The 24,795-nt window shown below is 45.2% G+C and overlaps 1 protein-coding gene across 2 annotated transcripts in view; it reads right to left on the reverse strand.

Annotated features, from left to right (window-relative positions):
- Positions 1-20,912, reverse strand: part of ELP3 (elongator acetyltransferase complex subunit 3) — a 127,347-nt gene extending 106,435 nt beyond the window's left edge. The window contains exons 1-3 of one of the 2 annotated variants that reach the window (XM_040237018.1): positions 20,789-20,912; positions 13,151-13,250; positions 10,001-10,139 (exon numbers count right to left, since the gene is read on the reverse strand). In XM_040237018.1, the coding sequence (XP_040092952.1) occupies positions 10,001-10,139; positions 13,151-13,250; positions 20,789-20,807 (258 nt within the window). In that variant the 5' untranslated portion in view covers positions 20,808-20,912. Of the gene's footprint in view, positions 1-10,000; positions 10,140-13,150; positions 13,251-20,671; positions 20,759-20,788 lie in introns of those variants that run through there. The other variant, XM_040237027.1, reaches the window with a different exon arrangement.
- Between the last annotated feature and the right edge of the window lie 3,883 nt (positions 20,913-24,795).

The following is a 24,795-nucleotide window of genomic DNA, read 5'->3' on the forward strand; positions in this document are numbered from 1 at the left end:
GATTTAACTTTGTAGCCTTCCTATCTGGAGAAATAAAATCCTTTAAATGGAAAAAAAAAAAAAAGTTGCTGCACTCAATATGTCAGCAAATTTGAAAAACTCAGCAGTGGCCACAGGACTGGAAAAGGTCAGTTTTCATGCCAATCCCAAAGATGGGCAACGCCAAAGAATGCTCAAACTACCGCACAGTTGCACTCCTTTCACATGCTAGCATGGTGATGCTCAAAATCCTTCAAGTTGGGCTTCAACACTACACGAACCAAGAACTTCCAGACATACGAGCAGGATTTAGAAAAGGCAGAGGACCCAGAGATCAAATTGCCAACATCCATCAGATCATAGAAAAAGCAAAGGAATTCCAGAAAAAATTCTGCTTTACTGACTACACCAAAGCCTTTGACTGTGTAGATCACAACAAACTGGAAAATTCTTCAAGAGATGGGAATACCAGACCACCTTACCTGTCTCCTGAGATATCTGTATGCAGGTCAAGAAGCTACAGTTAGAACCGGACATGGAACGGAATGATTCAAAACTGGAAAAGGAGTACGTCAAGGCTGTATATTGTCACCCTGCTTATTTATCTTATATGCAGAGTACATCATACAAAATGCCAGGCTGGATGAAGCTCAAGCTGGAATCAAGATTGCTGGGAGAAATATCAATAATCTCAGATATGCAGCTGATACCACCCTAATGGCAGAAGGCAAAGAGGAACTAAAGAGCCTCTTGATGACAGTGAAAGAGGAGAGTGAAAAAGCTGTCTTAAAACTCAACCTTCAAAAAACTAAGATCATGGAATCCAGTCCCATCACTTCATGGCAAATAGATGGGTAAACAATGGAAACAGTGACAGACTTTATTTTCTTGAGCTCCCAAATCACTGCAAACAGTGACTGTAACCATGAAACTAAAAGACGCTTGCTCCTTGGAAAAAAAAGTTATGAGAAATCTAGACAGTGTATTAAAAAGCAGAGATATCACTTTGCCAATAAAGGTCCATATAGTCGAGGCTATGATTTTTCCAGTAGTTGTGTATGGATGTGAGAGTTGGACCATAAGGAAGGCTGAGTGCTGAAGAACTGATGCTTTCAAACTGTGGGGCTAGAGAAGACTCTTAAGAGTCCCTTGGACAGCAAGGAGATCAAACCAGTCTATCCTTAAGGAAATCAACCCTGAATGTTCATTGGAAGGACTGATGCTGAAGCTGAAGCTCTAATACTTTGGGCCACTTGATACAAAGAGCTGACTACTGGAAAAGACTCTGATGCTGGGAAAGATCAAAGGCAGGAGGAGAAGGGGTTGACTAAGGAGGAGATGGTTGGATAGCATCACTGGCTCAATGGACGTGAGTTTGAACAAACTCCGGGAGATGGTGAAGGACAGGGAAGCCTGGTGTCCTGCAGTCCATGGGGTCGAAAAGAGATGGATACAACCGAGTGACTGAACAACAGATATACACACATATGTACATATATATCAGAGAAGGCGATGGCACCCCACTCCAGTACTCTTGCCTGGAAAATCCCATGGACGGAGGAGCCTGGTGGGCTGCCGTCCATGGGGTCGCTACGAGTCGGACACGACTGAGCGACTTCACTTTCACGCACTGGAGAAGGAAATGGCAACCCACTCCAGTGTTCTTGCCTGGAGAATCCCAGGGACAGGGGAGCCTGGTGGGCTGCCGTCTATGGGGTTGCACAGAGTTGGACACGACTGAAGCAACTTAGCATTAGCAGCAGTACATATATACACACACACAATAAATATAGACACAAATGTGTTATGTATATGTATGTGCATGTACATACATACATCTACATGTTTATTTCCTCTGTTCACTGAGAGCATCTGGTGGTAGCAACACTCTAACAGCACTGAGCACAGATAGCATTCAGATCTTTGTTTCTAAATGCCCTTCTCTATAGCCAACAGGGACCTCTTGTATAGACAGGGTATTCTGCTCAATGTCATGTGGCAGCCTGGAGGGGAGGGGAGTATATGGATGCGGGGTCACTTTGCTGTCCATCTGAAACTATCACAATATTGCTAATCGGTTATACTCCAGTACAAAATTTAAAAGTTTAAAAAATAATAAGAAATGAAAACTGAGAAACAGGGCTCCTTGGAGACAAGGCCGATTCCACGGCTGGGGTGAACAAAGTACAAGATGAGCCTGGAACATTTTATTATGACAGAAAGCTAGAAACGGCTCAAAGAATGATGAGGACATTTGAAAAGGAGACAGAAACCATCTTGAAAGGGCTCCTACTGGACAAAACTGGGAAAATTTGTACATGAAAATAACGAACGAGGAAACTGGAAGTCTGATGAGGAACCGGACATTTACAGTTTCCAAGTACTTCACCACACAAGACTTGTTCATTTCAAAGCAGAAAAGAGTAACTTCACAAAGGGGATGCCTGGCAGACACCCGCTTCGTCACAGTGGACAACATGAGCGACAGGACAGCGAGCTTCGCACCACCCGACAGGCTGTAAGAAGAACACGGTGTCACATCTGTGACGCTCCTGCCAGAGACGCCAACCCGAGCCTAATCATGAGGACACATCTGATTAAACCACACTGAGGGAGACGCGACGCAACAACTTGCCTGATAGCCTCAAAAGCGTTAAGGCAATGAAGTCCAGGAAAGACGGGGGAAGTGTCTAGCCTGAAGACCCATGACAGCTGAACACAGCACGCGATTCTGAACCGGGTCCTGCAGCTTACTATTGAGACAGCTGTTGCAACTTGAATGAGACGTGAGGACTAGAGACTGATAACGTATCCATGTCAAATCCCTGATTTTGATGCCTTTATCGTGGTGATGTAAGAAAGTGTCCTTGTCTGCAGGAAGCACACGTTGAAACATTCAAAGGCGTCGGTTTTGCAACTTACTCTCAAATGGCTCAGGGAGAAAGTGTTCTTCCCCGCGGATTTTCAACTTTTCTGTCAGCCTGTGATTATTTTTTAATAGTAAAAATGATTAAAATTTAACTTCAATCATTAAACAGTGAGCGAGAGAAACTAAAAAAGACAGAAAATTTGCAAATCTGAATTAAAAACTTAGATTTTCACACAGATGTTTTTATTTATAAGGAGATACAAGTGGTGTGTGTATACCACTGATGAAGATGATCTAATTTCTCAATCTTTTATTGAGGACCTTCGATACAGGCCAGGTTCTGAGCCACACAGAGCAGGTGGGCCCTAAGACTACAGAAATACTAATGCAGGCCTCTGTCCTCTGAAATCACACAAGGGAGAAGGGGAGGAGGGTTTAGAGAAACAAGCTATTTCCAAAAAACACAGTAAAAAGCACATCAAAAATACTAGTGATGCTCAAAGGAGGGAATTAGTGAGTCCTGACCAGGCGAGTCAGAGAAGCTGGCTTCCTGAGGGGCTGACAGCTACGCTGGCAAGCAAGTGGAGCAACAGGAGCGATCATTCCCTGTTGGTGTGGATGCAAACTGGTACAGCCCCTCTGGAAGACAATCTGGCAGTTTCTCACAGAGCTAAACACAGTCTTACCATATAATCCAGCCATCTTGCTCCTAGGCATTTAGGTACTCAAATGAGTTGAAAACTTTTGCATATACAAAAACCTTCACGCAAATGTTTTATCACAGCTTTGGTCATCACAACTGCCAAAATTTGGAAACAGTTGGGGTGGCCTTCAATAGGTGCATGGACAGACAAACTGCAGTACACTCAGACAATGGAGTATTATTCAGTGCTACAAAGAATGAGCCAGCAAGCCACTAAAAAGACACAGCATAAAAGCTTAATGTGCACTGCTCAGTAACAGAAGCTAATATGAAACAACTACAAAACACACTGCTTCCCACCCCACGGCATTCTGGAAAGGCAGAACCAGAGAGACAGGAAACAGATCAGTGGTGGGCAGAGGAGTGAGGCAGAGAAGAGCATGACTAGGGGAGTTTTAGGGCACTGAAACTATTCCATACGATATGATATGGTGGATACAAGACACTGTGCATTTGGAAAAACCCACAGAATGTACAACTGTGAGAGACCCTAATGTGAACTACAGGCTTCTGTTAATAGTAATGTAGCAAGACTGGTACAGTATCGGGTGCAATCTCAAAAATGACAGAATGATTTCTGTTCATTTCCAAGGCAAACCATTCAATATAACAGTAACTGAAGTCTATGCCCCAACCACTAACACCGAAGAAGCCAAAGTACAACAGTTCTATGAGGACCTACAAGACCTTCTAGAATGAACACACCAAAAAAAGATGTCCTTTTCATCATAGGGGACTGGAATGCAAAAGTAAGAAGTCAAGAGATACTTGTAATAACAGCCAAGATTGGCCTTGGAGTGAAATGAAGCAGGGCAAAGGCTAACAGAGTTTTGCCAAGAGAACACACACTGGTCAGAGCAAACACCCTCTTCCAACAACACAAGAGATGACCCTACACAAGGACATCACCTGATGGTCAATACTGAAATCAGACTGACTATATTCTCTGCAGCTGAAGATGGAGAAGCTCTACAGTCAGTAAAAACAAGACTGGGAGCTGACTGTGGCTCAGATCATGAACTCCTTGTTGCAAAATTCAGATTTATATTAAAGAAAGTAGGGAAAACCACGAGGCCATTCAGGTATGACCTAAATCAAATCCCTTAAGATTATACAGTGGAAGTGACAAATAGATTCAAGAGCTTAGATCTGACAGAGTGCCTGAAGAACTATAGACAGAGGTTCATAAAACTGTACAGGAGGCAGTGATCAAAACCATCCTCAAGAAAAAGAAATGCAAAAAGGCAAAACGGTTGTCTGAGGAGGCCTTACACATAGCTGAGAAAAGAGAAGCAAAAGGCAAAGGAGCAAAGCAAAGATATACACATCTGAGTGCAGAGTTCCAAAGAATAGCAAGGAGAGATAAGAAAGCATTCTTAAGTGAACAATGCAAATAGAGGAGAACAACAGATGGGGAACACTAGAGATCTCCCCCCAAAAATCAGAGACACCAAGGGAACATCTCATGCAAAGATGCGCTCGATAAAGGACAGAAATGGTATGGACCTAACAGAAGCAGAAGATATTAAGAAGAAGTGGCAAGAATACACAGGAGAACTGTACAAAAAAAGTCTTAATGACCCAGATAACCACGGTGTGATCACTCACCTAGAGCCAGACATCCTGGAGTGTGAAGTCAAGTCGGCCTTAGGAAGCTCTACAAACAAAGCTAGTGGAGGTAATGGAATTCCAGCTGAGCTATTCCAAATCCTAAAAGATGATGCTGTGAAAGTGCTGCTCAATATGCCAGCAAATTTGGAAAACTCAGCAGTGGCCACAGAACTGGAAAAGGTCCGTTTTCATGACAATCCCAAAGAATGTTCCAACTATTGCACTGCTGCTGCTGCTGCTGCTGCTGCTGCTGCTGCTGCTGCTGCTGCTAAGTCGCTTCAGTCATGTCCAACTCTGTGGGACCCCATAGACGGCAGCCCACCAGGCTCCGCTGTCCCTGGGATTCTCCAGGCAAGAACACTGGAGTGGGATGCCATTTTCTTCTCCAGTGTAGGAAAGTGAAAAGTGAAAGTGAAGTTGTTCAGTCGTGTCCGACTCTTCGCAACCCCATGGACTGCAGCCCACCAGGCTCCTCCGTCCATGGGATTTTCCAGGCAAGAGTACTGGAGTGGGGTGCCACTGCCTTCTCCAAAACTACTGCACAATTGCACTTATTTCACACGCTAGCAAGGTAATGCTCAAAATCCTTCAAGCTAGGCTTTAACAGTACATGAACCAAGACTTTCCAGATGTAGAAAAGGCTGGATTTAGAAAAGGCAGAAGAACCAGAGATCAAATTGCCAACATCCATTGGATCACAGAAAGAGCAAAGGAATTCCAGAAAATCATCTGTTTCATTGACTACACTAAAGCCTTTGACTGTGTGGATCACAAGAAACTTGGAAAATTCTTAAAATGATGGGAATACCAGACCACCTTACTTGCCTCCTGAGAAACCTGTATGCAGGTCAAGAAGCTACAGTCAGAACTGGACACCGAACAATGGACTGGTTCCAAATCAGGAAAGGGAGCACATCAAGGCTGTATACTGTCGCCCTGCTTATTTAACTTCTATGTAGAGTACATCATGCGAAATGCCAGGCTGGATGAAGCTCAAGTTAGAATCAAGACTGCTGGAAAAAATATCAATAACCTCAGATACGCAGATGACACCACCCTAATGGCAGTAGGCAAAGAGGAACTAAAGAACCTCTTGATGAGGGTGAAAGAGGAGAGTGAAAAAACTGTCTTAAAACTCAACCTTTAGAAAACAAAGATTATGGTATCTGCCACTTCATGGCAAATAGATGGGAAACAACGGAACAGTGACAGACTTGATTTTTTTGGGCTCCATCATCACCGTGAATGGTGACTGCAGCCCTGATACTAAAAGATGCTTGCTCCTTGGAAGAAAGCTATGACAAACATAGATAGCATATTAAAAAAAAAAGTAGCATTACAGTCAAAGCTACAGTTTTTCCGGTGTTCATGTATGGATATGAGAGATGGACCATAAAGACTGAACGCTGAAGAAGTGATGCTTTGGAACTGTGCTGTTGGAGAAGACTCTTGAGAGTCCCTTAGACTGCAAGGATATCAAACCAATCAGTCCTAAAGGAAATCAATCCTGGGTGTTCATTGGAAGGACTGATGCTGAAGCTGAAGCTCTAATACTTTGGCCACCTGATGCAAAGAGCTGACTCACTTGAAAAGAGCCTGATGCTGGCAAAGATTGAAGGCAGGAGGAGAAGGGGACGACAGAGGACGAGATGGTTGGATGGCATCACTGACTCCATGGACATGAGTTTGAGAGAACTCCAGGAAATAGTGAAGAACAGTGATGCCTGGCATGCTGCAGTACACGGGGTCACAAAGAGGTAGATGCGACTGAGCGACGAACACCAGCAATTGATGCATCAACCACAGGGCCACCTGGGGGAGGGGGAGAGGAAGTACAAGGGACTCTGCACTTTCTGCTCAACTGCTCTGTAAGCCTAAAGCTCTATAAAAAATAAAAACAAAGCACAACAGTAACAGCAGGGACAAAAGCATGGAGTTTAGGATGCACAACAGATAGGGGATGACATTAGCTGTGTGCTCTTGACATTTTTAGCAGGTTACTCTGGTGGATTTGCTGCAGCTAAGACAAAGCAGGCCTGTTATGAAATGACTCCGATAACCTCCAAAATAAGAAACAATAAAGGTCAGAACATTCCTACCCATGGTGGAAGGAATGGACAACGCATTTCACATCATTTGGAAACCAAATAGATGTGGGCACCATGAACTAAGGTGGTCAAGAAGGATGCAAGAGCAAGTCTGAGCAAGCAAGCAAGTCTGGTTTCGCCATACTGGAGGGTCTACAGGCAGTCAAAGGAGAGACGTCTAACAGGCAATTTGACATGGACATGAAGTTTGCGGAAAGGCTGGAGCTGGGAGTCAGCGTACGGCGGTACTGAAAAACATCAGTGGGGGCCTCCAGTGGCTAAGACCCTGCCTTCCAATGCAGGGGGTGCAGGTTCAGTCCCTGGTGGGGCAGCTAAGATCCCACATGCCTCGAGGCTAAAACACCAAAACATAAAACGGAAGCGATATTGTAACAAATTCAATAAAGACTTTAACAATGATCCATATTAAAAAAAAAAAAAAGACATCAGTGGATGAGATCACCAAACAAAGTGTGTACGGCACTAAAAACATTGGGCCTGGGACTGCAGAAAATATCCATTTTTAAAGGCAAGCAGAACAAGAGTAGCTCCCAGAGAAAGAAAAGAAGTGATTCGAGCCAGGAGGAGGACAGAGAATGGAATCGTGGAAACCAGGTGCCCTTGTCAGGTCCAGAGGTTGACAAACCTTTGCTTGCACAATGGTAAGCCCGTACATAATGCCTAAAACTGACAATTCAAGATTTATCCTGAAAGCACATTATTTAGGGATATGGAAGTAAATGCCAAGAAATCAGCTAAGACTTAAAAGCCATTGCCCTGGGTAGGGGAGGAGGCAAGGGGGCTGTAAAGTGGAGGTCTGGAACTATTCGTTTTTCTGAAAGCCTTCTATACTTCGGTACAAACCAACCAACGAACCCCAAACACTTAAGTATAGAGAAGAGACTGGGATGGATGGTACACTCTGTGCAAAGGTTCTGGGGATTAATTAGTCACAAGTATGATGTGGTCCAGGAGAGACAGCTACCTGGCAGGTCATTGTAAGCTGTGAGAAGTACAATAGCTCCACCCAAGGAACAGACTGAACTTAGTTCACACTGGGAATAAAGGATTCCACTCTGGGCACCAAGTTTGAGGAGGGCCCAAATCCCACCCTGTGTCTTTCACACTCATCCTTGTTATCCTGGAGGCCTGGCCTCAACTGAGGCTCTTCATGCCTAGCTCAAACTGAGAGCATTCCAACTGGTCTTTCTGTCTCCAAGCGACTGACCCTCCATCTTTATAAAACATTTTCTTTCTTTTTAATTTTGGCCGCACTGGGTCTTTGTTGCTGCACGCAGGCTTTCTCTAGCTGCAGTGACTGCGGGCTTCTCTTTGCAGTGGCTCCTCTCGTGGAGCACAGGCTCCAGGCACACGGCGTCAGCAGTTGCGGCTCCCAGGCTCCAGGGCCCTGCAGTTGTGGCGCTCGGGGTTAGCTGCCCTGCGGTATGTGGGATCTTCCCCGACCGGGGACTGAACTCGTGTCCCCTGTACTGGCAGGCGGATTCCTAACCATTGGGCTACCACCTCCCCTACATCTTGTATCCAAATTAATTTTCTGAAAAAATCTATCTGGTTCCCACCAATCCCCTTCTCAAAAATCTTTTAGTTTCTTTGTATCTGGCTTCTTTGTGGGACATCTGGGTTTCCCTGGTGGCTCAGCTGGTACAAAATCCGCCTGCAATGCGGGAGACCTGGGTTCAATCCCTGGGTGGGGAACATCTCCTGGAGAAAGGAACAGCTACCCACTCCAGTATTCTGACCTGGAGAATTCCATGGACTGTATAGCCTAGGGGGTCGCAAAGAGTCAGACACGACCGAGCGACTTTCACTTCACTTCGTTTAAGATCTTTGACAAGCAGATGCCACGCTAACACTTCACCCCGAAGTCCTACTGCTTTCCAAAGGGAAGCACGGCCCTGGTGAGCCTGGTACACTTGCGGTTTCCCCACACACACCTCTTACACCATCTGCCCTAATTCCTGCCCCTTGCTCCCACGACTCTCTGTGCTTGCTCTTCTCCGCTGACATGGGCACCACTTCTGGGTCGGTCAGGAGCCACACTTCCCCCTCTTGGGTCCTTCCTAGTTCCTTGTACTGTAGGGACATCTGGCTTCTGGACACCCTCCTGAATGGTGTCAACTGGTTCACAGCTACCATACGTATTAATATAATGACTTTGCACTATCAGTTAACTTTTCAAAATACCCTTTATAAGTATGTTATAAGTCACGAGCTTAAGGTGGCCAACAATATTTACCATCTTCTGGTAGTCACCAACTTTCAGTCTATACTTTTAAAGACCTCCTCCCCCTCGCCACCCTATGCCCCGTGAGTGCGTGCTCAGTTGCGTCTTGCTCTTCGCAACCCCGTGGACTGTAGCCCGCCAGGCTCCTCTGTCCATGGGATTCTCCAGGCAAGAATGCGGGAGTGGATTGCCATGCCCTCCTCCAGGGGATCTTCCTGACCCAGGGATCGAACCCATGTCTCCTGCACTGGCAGGCGGATTCTTTACCACTGAGCCACCCGGGAAGCCCCATTGTTAAAGACACCAAAAATCAAAACACCATCTTTTCCTCTGAGTGACTCTCTTCCCTGGCGTTCTCCGAGCATCCTGCACACGTCTCCATTCCAGTACACACCACGACAGGTGGGTTTTATGACTTCAAATCGCTCACCTCCACCTCACTAGTGGAGGCAGGGATCTGTGGCCCAACAGATACACAACCAATACATGATGGCTCGATCACTCACCCCACTGGCAGTTCTGATGGGTTTCGCCTTGAGCTTGGGGACCAAGACCTTCCGATGCTGAGGCGGGACTGCAGCGATGATGTCCACCAGGCGGGGCTGAGCCGAGAGCCCGTATTTGGCAGCTGTCCTGGTCTTCACCCTGAAAGCAGAGCATCCAGCATGATCAAGGTCACAAGATTCCAAGGACAAGCTGCCAGAAGGATAACCTATAAACCATGCCACCAATTCTCACCATCCCGTATCCCCTCACCAGATGACAACAGTGGCTCTGTCAGGGAAACAGGAGAACAAAATTCAGGACTTCTTGTCCTCTGGAGTACCAGAGAGAAAGCCAGATGACCAGGGGACGGGACCCAGGACAGTGACATGGCTGAGGCCTCGTTCAAGGTAGTGCTCCAGCCTCGAAGGACTCCACCCTCCCTCAGCTTCCACACCATCCATCTGGGATGAGGTTAACCCTCTCGCGGGGGCCTGCTCAGCACACTGTGGAATGATCAGACACACACTTGGCCTCGACTGGCACCTCTCCCTGTTGTAACGACCAAAACTTTCCAGACGCTGCAAATGTCTTGGAGTGGGTGGAGGGGTGGGAGTAGTCATGACTGGTTGCAAACCATGGTATTAGGCCAAAAAGCAAAACAACCGAAAGCACAGCTATGTAGACCCAAACAGGAAATAAAGTATTGGGTTGGCCAAAAAGCTCATTTGGGTTTTTCTGTAAGATGTTATGGAAAAACCCAAACGAACTTATTGGCCACTCCAACATATATATTTTAAAGCATTTAAAATATTTTTCTAATATAAAATATTACCTAAAGAACAGAACAATGAACCATGTAATATACTTTAAATATTGTAATATAATCACTCTTGTAACCACATTCCAAGAAAAAGAACATGATCACCATTTCAGAAGACCCCTGTGTGCCTTCCTGACTGTAACCCTATCTGCACCCCCCCAAAATAACCTTTATCCCAAGTAGTTTTTTTCTATAATTGTAGAAGAAAAATTGTTCCTCGTTTTTTCCTATAATTGTACCAACTTTTCTTTTCTTTGTGGCTGCTAGCCAAATCCCATAGTCACTTTAATCCATCTAGAAATACTATGAGGTGTTCAAATCATTTAAACAAATATTTACAGAGTTCCTAAGAGGTACAAGAGACTACCTAAGTACCTGGGACGTCAGGAAGTGTAAGGCAGAGCTGTTTCGTGCTCTAGGTTTGCAGACAGGCATGCATAAAAATAAGTCTGCAAATAATAAAAACATACGTAATAGAACACACACCCAACCATGAATGCTTACAGCACTCGAGACAAACTCAGTGTGTTCTGGGGAGACATTCATGGAAAATGGGTACAGAAAAGCTTAGGCTTCACAGATGGGAGGGGAGTTTGGGGGAAAATGGATCCATGTATACGAATGGCTGAGTACCTTTGCTGTCCACCTGAAACCATCACAACATTGTTAACTGGCTTTACTCCACTGCAAAATAATAAGTTTAAAAGTATATACATTACAACAAAAAAGAAAGGTGTTAAGAGACCTGGAAGTTCTCATCACAAAGGAAGAATTTTTTTTCTATTTCTTTAATTTTGTATCAATATGAGAGGATGGATGTTCACTAAACTTACTGTAATCATCTCATAATGTGTAGGCTGAATCACTACACTGTGTATCTTCAACTTAAAATAGTGCTACATATCAACTGTATCAATAAAACTGGAAGAAGAAAGTAAAAAATAAAAATGGAAGGGAAGAGGAAGTTGGTAGTGAACATGGAAGAGAGTTATAATGAAGACAGAGTAGGCAAAATTGTGACCCGAACTGGACCCAAGGAAAAGGATTCAAGGGTGACACCAGAGTTTCAAGCCTGGGTGAAGGTGAAAACAATTTGGCCAAGAGGCCATCTGAGTACCGGCTGGTTTTAAGGAAGATGCTAACTTTAGCTTTAGATGTGCTAAATTAAAGATGAATGACAAAAATATATAAGACATAGAAATGTTCACAAGAAACAAAAGATTTGTATAATTATGGGTACAGCCAACAAAAAAATAGGGGGGAAAATCAGTTAAACACATGGTAGAAAAATCAATAAAATATAATGTGAAAAAGTGACTCCGTAGTAAAAAAGAGTATTGATTTCTTCAGCCAACGTTTATTAAGCACAATGTTCCAAAGAAAGGGTAAAACATATTTTTTCTAGACAGGGTCTAGAGAAACGTCATGTGAACAGTGGCTAGACCACCGATGACCAGGGGATGGGGAGCAGATCACTAGAGCAGATCTATATAATGAGTACACAGTCGATAAACAGATGCAGAGAGGAGAGAGCACTCTTATCAGACCAAGCTGAACCCGACTCTGGAGAGGAAGTGGGTGGGCGTGTCCAGGAGGCTTTGAAGCAGGGAAGGGCTGGATGACATCAAAAGGCCCAAAGAGAGGGTCTTCCTGGGAGCCAGCCTCCACCTCCTGCGTCTCAGAGGAGGGACCGGAACGAGAGGAAGGACATGAAGTGAGACGGACAGCAGGACAGGCTCGGGAGACAGATGGTCTGATTCCAAATCTCCGCTCTGCCAATTACCAGTTATTCACTCTTGGAAAAATTACATAACCTTCTCCGTCTCGGGGGACCCATCTGTCCAGTGAGGTAAGCACTGACCTCAGACAGTGTTTGAGAGTGTCAGCTGGGCTAATATGTCCGTGTACCACTAACAGTGAGCCGACTACAGTAAGTGCCCAAGAAATGTTAGGCGCTACTAGGAATATTAGGCTCTGAGGCAACTTTGCCATACATAATCAACAGGGCAGGGCAGAAAACTAAATTCCCAATGAAAACATGAAACACGAGGTAGAACCAGTAATGTCTGATAATTGCATGCATGAGAGAGGTCTATTAATACTACCCAAGAACAAGATTACCTTCTTTTTTTTAATAGATCCACTTACTTCTTTTTTAGATTTTTGGGCGGATGTGGACAATTTTTAAAGTCTTTATTGAATTTGTTACAACATTGCTTTTATGTTTTGGGGTTTTTTGCCCCTGAGGCATGTGAGATTCCAGCTCCTTGACCAGGGATCAAACCCACACCCTCTACCTTGGAAGGCCACGTCTTAGCCACTGGACCACCAGGGAAGACCCTCCACTTACTTATTTAGATCGATGTCTTTTCCCTGTTCGTGAGCTTCAATTAGTTGTTTAATAACATCTCCTATGGTCAGCATCATTAGCTGAGCAGGGCTGAGATCGCCTGGAAAAATAATATTTGACAATGTAAAAAGTCACATTATTCAGTAAACATTTTTGTATTTACTAGCAGTTTTCCTTCCAAAATCATTCCAATCATGCTGACAGTGAACTTTAAGTTTACCAGACAGTGAACTTTTATTGTTTATGATTTGGCCATATATCTTATACTTTTAATTTAAAATCAAACCTGAGTTCACCTACATACGGGAAGAGTTCACTCTAGAAGCATATATACGACGAGAATGATAGACACGGGAGAGCAGAGACAAACAGGAAGGAAAAGAACCAAATTACACAGGAAAGAACCAAAGGAGTCAAAACAGCTTCCCTTCATCTCCAGATTTTTTATTACATTTAGTTGCTTTACTTAATCTGATTCTCAGAAGAAAGTGAGGTGGATGGAACAAGAATATTTGCCCGTCCCATAAAAATGTTACCAAGCGGTGAAGCTGAAACTCAAACCCAGGTGTCCCCAGAAGCAGAATTGCACAGCAGTGTAATACTATTTTGAAATACAAAGGCAGAGGTCTATCCTCGCCTAGGGACTTTAATGCATCTCTAAGATTCAGTCTAAACAGCACTGCAACCTTCTCCTGGCAAATGAGGCTCTCCTTCTCACGTAAGAGGCAACAGCAGAAGCTGACGCGGCATGACGCACCCCTTGCCCGCAAATACACTTACCTGGTTCAAGGATGGGCAACTATTCAGGCGGGGGCCAATCTGAGCTCTTTTACTCAAGGCAAAAAAAACACCAGTCCCTTTCCAGTGGTAAAAGCTGTGAGATTTCAGCTCGGGAGCTGCTAGCAAGCATACTTCCTGCCTGCAGAGAAAGCTGATGTCTAAAGATAACGATGTCATCAGAGAGGAGTAAGATGAGAAAGCCCTGGCCCTCCCATTTACTTGATCTCATTTGAGACCTCACAACAACACTGGAAGGTGGGCACTGTTTTCCCATTTCACAGATGTGAATAATTAAGGCAAGTTAAGACATCATTGTAAATGGCATGGTTAAGACTCAAATTCAAGCCTTTCCCTCACAACTTACATGCTTTTTCCCACTGTGCCAAAACACCTCTAATTTCCTGAGACACAGCTACCATAAACAATTTGAGAGAAGTCCATTTATAATCGGAGGCTAATGTTTTCTAAACCATGTAACTCAACCCTTCAGTATTCTACAGAGGTCCCCAAGGGGCCATGTAACAGACAGGGCTGGTGGTGAGGAAGGTAAAGCTGGGGGTGGGGGCAGAGGGAAGGTCTCTCTCTCCATTTCAACCTAAGCGGCTTCACTTCCATCTGTTTATATATTGAAGTTCTGCATAAGAATTTATTTGGAGGGAAAAGGGGGCTTCAGGTGATAAAAAATACAGGCAGACCTTATGCAGTTTGGTTCCAGATAACCACAAAAAAGGGCGTACTACAATAAAGTATGTCACACGAATATTTTGGCTTCCCGGTGCACACACAAGTTATATTTACAGTGTACTGTAGTCTGCTAAGTCTGCAATAGCAATACGCCTTAAATAAATGAGAGACACAAGTTTTGGGTGGCTTCTGGCACAGTTATTTGTGTAAGACACTTAAATCCTGTCTTGACTCTTTGCGACCCCATGGACTGTAGCCCACCAAGCTACTCTGTCCATGGGATTTCCCGGGCAAGAGCAGTGAAGTGGGTTGCCACGCCCTCCTCCAGGGGATCTTCCCGACCCAGGGATCGAACCCTCGTCTCTTATGTCTCCTAGCTTTGGCAGGCAGGTTCTTTACCACTAGCGCCAGGGCACTCTAATTTACAAGCAGAGAACAGGAATTTCCCCCAGGCTCTGGAGAAGGCAGTGGCACCCCACTCCAGTACTCTTGCCTGGAAAAGCCCATGGATGGAGGAGCCTGGTAGGCTGCAGTCCACGGGGTCGCTGAGGGTCGGACACGACTGAGCGACTTCACTTTCACTTTTCACTTTCATGGATTGGAGAAGTAAACGGCAACTCACTCCAGTGTTCTTGCCTGGAGAATCCCAGGGACGGGGAAGCCTGGTGGGTTGCCGTCTATGGGGTCGCACAAAGTCGGACACGACTGAAGCGACTTAGCAGCTGCTTAACCTTAGTAACAAGAGTGAGGCATGGGAAAGTGCTGCCGCCTTGTGGACACGTCCCGCAATAGCAACCTTCAACCTACAGGCAGATTCTTTACCACTGAGCCACTTGCGAAACCCCAAAACTATTGCTTATGGGCACTCAATATTCATAAAGACTACGTGTGCGCTCAGCTGCCCAGCTGTATCTGACTCTTGGCGACCCCATGGACTGTAGCCCGCCAAGCTCCTCCGTCTATGGGATTTCACAAGCGAAAATACTGGAGTGGGTTGCCATTTCCTCCTCCATAGGATCTTCCCGACACAGGAATTGAACCCAAGTCTCTTATGTCTCCTAGCATTGGCAGACAGGTTCTTAAACACTAGCGCTATACAGCATTCTAATTTACAAGGAGAGAACAGGAATTTCCCCAAGCCTCTCCGGTGGCTCGGCAATAAAGAATCCCCCTGAAATGCAGAAGCTGCAGGAGACCCAGGTTCGATCCCTGGGTGGGAAAGATCCTCTGGAGGAGGAAATGGCAACCCACTCCAGTATACTTGCCTGGAGAACCCCATGGACAGGGAAATCTGGCAGGCTACCTTCCGTGGGGTAGCAGTGTCAGACACTGCTGAAGCGACTTAGCATGCGTGCTGCTTACCTTAGTAACAAGAGTGAGGCATAAAAAGGTGCTGCCGCCTTGTGGACACGTCCCGCAATAGCAACCTTCAACCTACAGGCAGATTCTTTACCACTGAGGCACCGGGAAACCCCAAAACCTATTGCTTATGGGCACTCAATAGTCACAGTTGCTCAGCCGAATCTGACTTTTTGCGACCCCACGGACTGTACCCCACCAGGCTCCTCTGTCCATGAGATTTCCCAGGCAAGAATACTGGAATGGGTTGCCATTTCCTCCTGCAGGGAATCTTCCCAACCCAGGGATGGAACCCAGGTCTCCCTCATTGGAGGCAGATTCTTTACCAGCTGAGCCTTCAGCAAATATACTCTTTTTACTGGTGTTGAGTTTTGCCTCGATGTTGAAGGCTGCCAGCTGCTCAGGGTGGTGGATGCTGAAGGCTGGGATGGCTGTGGCAATCTCTCAAAATAGGAAAACACTGAAAGTCTGCTGCAGCCCCTGACTCTTCCCTTCATGAATAATTTCTCTGTGCATGCAATGCTGTTGGGTGGCATTTTACCCATGGTAGAAGTTCTTTCAAAACTGGAGCTGATCGCCTCAAACCCTGCTGCTGCTTCATCAAGTAAGTTTAATATTCTAAAGCTTTTATTGTAATTTCAACAATCTCCACAGCATCTTCACCAGGAGCAGATTCTGTCTAAACAAACCAGTTTCTTTGCTCACCCGTAAGAGGCAGCTCCTCAGCCATTAAAGTTTTATCGTGACACTGAAGCAATTCAGTCACATCTTCGGGCTCCACGGCTAGCTCTCCTGCTGTTTGCACATCTGCAGGGACTTCCTCCACTGACATCTTGAACCCCTCCAAGTCATCATGAGGCTTGGAAGCAACTTCTTCCAAACTCCTATTAACACAGATTTTTTTTTTTTTGTTTACCTCTTCCCATGAATCACAAATGTTTTTAATGGCACCGAGAATGGTGAATCCTTTCCAGAAGGTTTTCAGTTGACTTTGCCCAGGTCCATCAGAGGAATCACAAGCTATGGCAGTTATAGCCTAAATGGACTTCTTAAAAAATACGACTTGAAAGCTGAAATGACTCCTGGATGAGCCTGTGCAATGGATGCTGTGTGAGCAGGGATGAAAACAACGTTAATCTCATACATCTCCGCCAGAGTGCGTGGATGACTAGGTCCATCGACAATGAGCAGTGATACTTTAAAAGGGCTCTGCTCTCAACAGTGGGCATAAAATATCAGTAAACCATGTTGTAAACAGGTGTGCTGTTTATCCACTTTGTTCCATTTGCAGAGCACAGGCAGAGAAGATTCAGCATAATTCAAATGGTAAATAAGCATTTTGTTCAGTAAATAAGCTGTTCAGTCACCAAGTTGTATCCTACTCTATTGAAACCCCATGGACTGCAGCCCACCAGGCTCGTCTGTCCATGGGATTTCCCAGGCAAGAACAGGGGAGTGGGTTGCCATTTCCTTCTCCAGGGGATCTTCCCGATTCAGTGATCAAACCCCCATCTCCTGCATTGGCAGGTGGGTTCTTTATCACTGAGCCACCAGACCGTCTGCACTGTGATTGTGAAAGTCGCTCAGTTGTGTCCGATTCTTTGTGACCCATGGACTATATAGTTCATGGAATTCTCTAGGCCAAAACACTGGAGTGGGTAGCCTTTCCCTTCTTCAGGGGATCTTCCCAACCCAGGGATCAAACCCAGGTGTTCCGTATTGCAGGCGGATTCTTCACCAGCTGAGCCACAAGAGAGTCACCCTGCCCTCTGAAGCTCTCAAGCCAGGCAGTGACCTCTCCTCTCTAGCTACGAAAGTCCTGGTGGCATCTTCTTCCAACAGAAGCCTGTTCTGTCTACATTGAAAATCTGTTGTTTATTACAGCCACCTTCCTGAATGATCTTAGCTAGATCTTCTGGATAACTTGCTGTTCCACCATGCACTTTGATGCTGTACAGATGACTTCTTCAACTTCACGAAATCGAGCCCTGCTGGCTTCAAACCTTTCTTCTGCAGTTTCCTTACCTCTCTCAGCCCTCAGAGAATTAGAGTTAGGGCCTTGTCTTAGGTTAGGCTTGGGCTTAAGGGAATGCCGAGGCTGGTTGATCCGTGCAGATCCCAAAACCTTCTCCATTATCAGCAATAAGGCTGGTTTGTTTCCTTATCATTCATGAGTTCACTAGAATATCATTTGCAAATTCCTTCAAGAACTTTCCCTGTGCATTCACAACTTGGTTGTAGTTAGCACTCAGGCTATCTCAGTTTTCAACAGACCTTCCTCACTAAGCTGAATCATTTTCGGCTATTAATTTAAAGTGAAAGATGTATGACCCTGCCTGTTATTAATACCTGACCCCTTGAAGGCTGTTGTAGGGGTACTAACTGGCCTAATTCAGTAGCATTTACCAGTCCTCATTGTCCAAAGGAACAGGAAGGCCCGAGGACAGGGATGATGGCCAACAGGTGGAGCAGTCAGAACACATCATTTATGGAGTAAGTTCGTCATCTTACGTGGCAGTTTGTGCGACCCCCAAACAATTACAATAGTAGTATCAATGATCACTGATCACAGAGCACCATAACACACACAGAAATAGTGAAAAGGTCTGAAATACTATGGGATTACCAAAACGTGACTGAGACATCAACTGAGCAAATGCTGTTGGCCATATGGCACCAACAGACTTGCTCAACACAGAGTTGCTACAAGCCTTCAGTCTGCAAAAACAAACAAAGAAAACTCAGGTTCTGTGAAGTACACTAAAGCTAAGCACAGGAAAACGAGGCATACATGGAGATAAAGATTTAAAAATGTCTGGACAGCTCTTCGGTGTATCGAAAATTATCTGGAGAAGTAAATTAGTAAGAAAAGTCTTCATGGAGGAAATCAGAGGTTATCTTTAGAGAAAGGGCAGGGTTTGGACAAGCAAAATAGAGGGCAATCCAGAAGAAACAATATTAGGTATAGGAATTAGCAATCACGTTTATATGAAAGTGTTGCCAAACTGGAATAGAGCCTTTCTGACAGGGTTGGGTAAAACCAGATTACAGGGTACACTGGCTACTCGACAAAAGATGCAATACACAGTGAAGAATTATATGTTTTCGAGTTTGGGAGTGAAAAGATGAAAGTAGTGTTTAAAGAAAATAAGTACAGATTGATCCTTGAACACTGGCTTGGACTGTGTGTCCACTTTTTGCGGTTCCCCCCCGCCCCCTGCCAATAAATACAGTACCTGTATTTTTCAGATCCTTAAATTAACTAAGTGTGGGGAAAAGTTTTTGTTTAATTAGTGACCACAATATGTGGAAACAAAAGAACTAGGATTTGAGTCCTAATCCTATCCAAACTATATGAGTTTACTGCCCCTGGGTGAGTCATTTGTCAATTTTTTTGCTTTTGAGACAGAGATAGCAGTATTCGGATTTTCAACTGCATGGTGGTGGGAGCAGTGCCTCCAACCCCAGAGTTGTTCAAGGGTCGACTACATACAAAATACACTACAGAAAATGAGCATACAAAACACGATTCAGAAGGTGAAAGAATACACATAATCTGCATACTAAGTAAAAGGCTCTTGAAAGGCAACTTTGTTTAAAAACACACAGAAGATCTAAAGCAGAACACTTGGATGACAGACTCAGTCCCTAGCTCCCAAATCCTACTGGCTGTGTCGTAATGGGAAGATCAATGCCTTCTGAGCTCCGTTTTCCTTGTTGGCAAAATTGGGATAATACATACACATTTCACAAGACCAGTGCAAGAACCAAGTGAAATAATGTACATGTGAAAGTCTATTATTCGAATATTAGTTCTTCAATGAAGGTGGGTAGAGGAATGGTGGCTAGAATAAACTATTGCAAGAGGCAATTTCTGTAAGAACCAACAGGGCTTGGTGATAGATGAAATTAAAAGTAAAGCTGTCTGGCCTAACAGAGAGAGGAGCAAGTTAGAGGGAGAAGATGACTGCCTAATTAGGGGTAAGCAGTCTTTGAGCCCACAAAGCAACTGAAGGTAATTTGGATACTTAGAGTACCTGATGCCAAAAGGCACAGTAATCAAGGGCAGTTTTTTTTTGTTTGTCTGTTTGTAGAAACAGCTTGACCAACCAATTCGGTTCTGTTTCCTAAGTATAATTTTGGGCTAGGAAAGTTACTTAATTATTTTAATCTCAGGTTCTTCATTTGTAATTTGGACATGATACCCACATTAAGAATTATTAGCAAAGGCTCAATACAGGGTAGCTACGGTTAGCAGAACCATCATTACTATTAGACCGACTTCTCAAATGAGTTTACAGAGATAACACTACAACCTGCGAGAAAATACTTGAAATTTGACTCTATCTGGGTGAACAACTAAAGATGAAATCGCTCCAAGCTAACTCAGGAGGTAATACAAATAGGAATAATTGCCTAATTACCCCACAGATTCCAAGAATAACTCGGCGTTTCTCTTACCTTTTTAAAAAAACATTTAGAACTTTAAAACAATCTCAAAAAGGACGTGAAATGTGTAGTAAAATCTTAGCAAATTAAGAGTTCGAGACTGTGTTAAACCCATCGATCACGTAAATTTCTTGGAATAGAGCTTTTATCGTTTATGCAAAAGACACCAAGGGATGGCCAAAAAGGAAGAATAAGGATAGGCCGGTTTAAAAAGCACAGTAGCAGGGAGAGCCGAGTTCACAAACTGACCACAGGTGGTGGGGAGACTGGCAGGCAGCAGATTCCCGCGGGAAAAGCCGACTTCAGCATCTGATGGCCCGGGTTCGCCCCCTCCCTTCCACCACCCGTTCCCGCTCCCTGTCGCACCTTTGCGCTTCTGCCTCATCTCTCCGCTGTCGTAGCAGCCGTCACCCCAGAAAATGTAGATATCTACTCGGACCACGGGGGAAATTGACAGCCACCAAGCAACCCTGTCCTGTCGTAAAACGACGGAAACATATCGTAAAGCTGTCGCGAGAAGACCACGAGTGCAAGGGTCCGCCCCGCCTTCCTGCGGCGGCTCCCGGAGCCTCTGGAAGATGGAGCAGAGCTACTGAGGCCGTTCCGCTGGGGGTCAAAGGGCTGTAGGATGCTAGTATCCGAACGCCACCGCAGCTCTGGCATTAGGAACCTTGAGCTGAGCAGTACAGCAACCGGACAGAGCTTATGGACAGAGGCTGCGCCAGGGAGCCAAAACAAGAGGGTGGATGTGGATGGTGTCTAAATAAGGTGGAGGAGCCTAGGATGCGTTAGGTCCGCGGGAATGTGAGGGAGAATAGAGTGATGACAAGCCCGCCAGTGTGGAGGAGACTAGATTTAGAGCCTGAAAGAGACCATGCAGCAGCCAAGTAATGCTGTGAGGTCCAGACTTGGACGCCAGTTGATCACTCTGGTTTCAGGCAAATGGACATATCAATGACCATCATGAAAGCTTCGGAAGTTTCTCCAGAAAGACGCACACACGGACAGCTTTGTAGAGTTTGGAGGCAGGACCTGGGATCATGGTTTTCTGAAACCCATCCATGATCTCCTTTATTCATAGACCAGAAATTAAGAACCCCTCTTACTGCCTCAGGACTCCCCCAGTGGAACATTGGTAAAAGAATCTTCCTACCAGTGCAGGAGATTTAGCAGACCCGGGTTGGATTCCTGGGTCAGAAGGATCCCCTGGAGGAAGAAATGGCTCCAGTATTCTTGCCTGGAAAATCCCATGGACAGAGAAGACTGGCGGCCCAGTCCACAGGGAAAGGGGGGTTGCAAAGAATTGGAGGCGACTTGAGTGAATCTGGGTGAACTCCAGGAGTTTGTGATGGACAGGGAGGCCTGGCCTGCTGCGATTCATGGGGTCGCAAAGAGTCGGACACGACTGAGCGACTGAACTGAACTGAGCATGCAGGCATGCACTTATTGGGACTTACCTGGTGGCTAAGACTCCATACTCCCAATGCAGGGGCCTGAGGTTCCATGCCTAGTCTGGAACTAGATCCCACATACTGCAACTAAGAGTTCATCCACTCCAGTTAAAGCTCTCTCAGATAGCAACTAAAAGACCCTGCATGCTGTAGCTAAGACCTGGCACAGACAAATAAATACATAAATTTAAAAAAGAACCCTCTTATTAACACATGAAGACATGAATGTGTGCTGTTTCCAGTTTCTTACTTTACACTAGAAGTGAGATAACTCCAAGCCTTTGGCCTCACCATAACACTGCAACTCTCCTGGTCAGTTTTTGTGACTGTCCATCAGGACAAATTCAGTAACATGTATCTGTCATTATTGTCATCTTAGTACCAAGTGACATAAGTTGGCTACCTAGAAAGTCTTCCAGGACCCTCCAAGAAAAACTCTTAGTTTTTCTTCTAATTTTTCTCAATCTTCCTGTATATCTTCTCAAAATATAGGTATTCCCCGGGGGTCGCTTCTTAAAATCGTCTCCCCCAAAGTGATCCCCAGAGTACCAAAGCTTTAAAAACCATCTGTTTGTTCCCATATTTGTAGTCCAGCCTCAGCCTCTCCCCTACTTGACACCGTGTTAGATCTGAATGGGTAATGTGTATCAGAAACTTAACATGTCTCCAAAGGAACTACACTTTTACTCCAACTCTGCCCTTTCTCCAATCTTCCTTATCTGAAGACACCATCCTCTACCTCATCACTTTTTAACCTCACACAAGAGAAAGAAAGCTGGAGATTTTAAATTATAATTGAGAATGCTATATTTGAGCTAATATTTGATATGTGGATATCTGGGGGAAGAGTCTTTCAAAAAGAGGGAACACTTAGTGTAAAGGTCCGAGGGTGAGAAGATCCTTGATGTGTTCATAGAAAGCAAGGAGGTAGCTGGCATTTGAGCAGTGAGTGAGGTGAAATGTAATAGAGGTCAGAGAGGTGATGGGGTGAGGTGGGGTAGGGGACACTGAAGCTCATGTAAGACCTTGTAGGCCAGTTTATAGCCTTTGCCTTTTACTCTCAGTCATGTGGAGTGCCATTGGAGAGCTTTTTAGCAGAGATATAATCTAATTTATAATTTAAAATTACCTCTGGACTTCCCTGGTGGTCGAGTGGTTAAGAATCCTGACAATGCAGGGGACACAGGTTTGATCCCTGGTGCAGGAAGATTCCACATGCCATGGGGCAACTAAATCCATCCACCACAACTACTGAGCCCGCGTGCTCTAGAGCCCGTGCTCTGCAACGAGAGAAGCCACTGCAATGAGAAGCCTGCACACCGAAACAGTAGCCCCTGCTCATCACAACTAGAGAAAACCTGCGTGCAGCAACAAGGACCCAGTGCAGCAAAAAAAAAGATTAATAAAAAAAATTTTAAGTCTCTTTATTTGTTGTGTTGGGAATGGATTGTAGGGAGGAAGCGTAGAAGTGGGGAGCTCAGTTAGGTGGTTATTATTGCATCTATGCCAGTGATTCCCAAACTTTGATGTTCATGAGAATCACCTAGAGAGGGGAGAAAAATCCCAGTGCCCAGGTCACACCCTGTGCCAATTAAATCAACATATCAAGGGAGTGGCAGCCAGGCATTAGTATTTTTTAAGACTCTTGGGTAATCCCAAAGTGCAGCAAAATTTGGGAACCACTGAACGAGACCAGAGATGATTACGATTTGAGTAGGGGAGGAATCAGTGGAGGGGGTGAGACATGTTCAGATTCTGAATATGCTTTAATGGTTTCAGCAAGACTTCTTGACAGCTAGATGTGGAGTGTGGAAGAAAGACAGGCATCAGCATCAAGGGTGACCTGGAAGGATTTGTATGAAGGGCTGGATGTAGCTGTCATGAGCTGAACTGGGGAACACTGTAGGTGGAGTGGGGTTTCAGGGGAATGGGGGGTTAATTTGCATGTGTTATGTTTGGGATACCTTGTGAGCTGTAAGACATGAAAGAGATTGGGGCTGCAGGTACCAAATGAGAGCGATGTGCATAAGGGTGATACTTACAGATGTGAGACTTAAAGAAAAGAGTGCGACAGAAAGAAAAGAGACCAGAGATTAAGCTTTGGGGTATTCTATTATCGCCAGGAAACAGGAGTCAGTAGGGAAGGAGGCTGAGGAGGTGCAACCAGGGAGGTGGGAAGGAAACTAGGCGAGTGTGGTTCCTGGAAGCCGAGTGGGAAAAAGTGTGTTGAGGAGGGAGTGATCCCCTGGATCAAATGCCACTGATGGGTCAACAAAGAGGAGGGTTGAAAATTAACTAGGGTCACCAGAGACTCTGACACAAACAGTTTCACAGAGTGGTAGAAGTGAAGGCTTAACCGGAGTGGGTTGATGATTAAAAGGAGAGAGCTTTGAGACGGCAGCTTTAGAAACAACTCTTTGAGGGGGTTCGCCATAAAATACAGAGGAATGGGACAGCAGCTGGCAGGGAAGCCGGGCTCAGAGGGAGTGTTTGTTAAAATGGAATAAGCGACAGCATGTTTGTCTGCTGATGGGAATAATCCAGGGAACACTGAAAGTCTGATGAATGAAGAGGGGAAGCAGTCTACCTTGTCCTGCGGTTGGACAGAAGGAAGGGGGTCTGTGCCCGAGAGAAAGGCTTAGATTTTGGTGGGTGTAGGCACTGTTCAGTTGCTCAGTCGTATCTGACTCTCTGCGACCCCATGGACTGCAGCACGCCCGGCTTCCCTCTCCTTCCCCATCTCCCCGAGCTTGCCCAGACTCATGTCCACTGAGTCAGGGATGCCATTCAAGCACCTCATTCTCTGTCGCCCCACTCTCCTCCTGCCCTCAGTCTTTCCCAGCATTCTTTCCCATAGATGGCGCGTGTTCGGAGTTCATCTATATCCAGGCTGGAAGGCAGAGCCAGTGATACATGTCCGGG

The sequence above is a fragment of the Oryx dammah genome, unplaced genomic scaffold (assembly GCF_014754425.2).
Source record: "Oryx dammah isolate SB20612 unplaced genomic scaffold, SCBI_Odam_1.1 HiC_scaffold_1, whole genome shotgun sequence".
Classification (NCBI taxonomy): Eukaryota; Metazoa; Chordata; class Mammalia; order Artiodactyla; family Bovidae; genus Oryx; species Oryx dammah.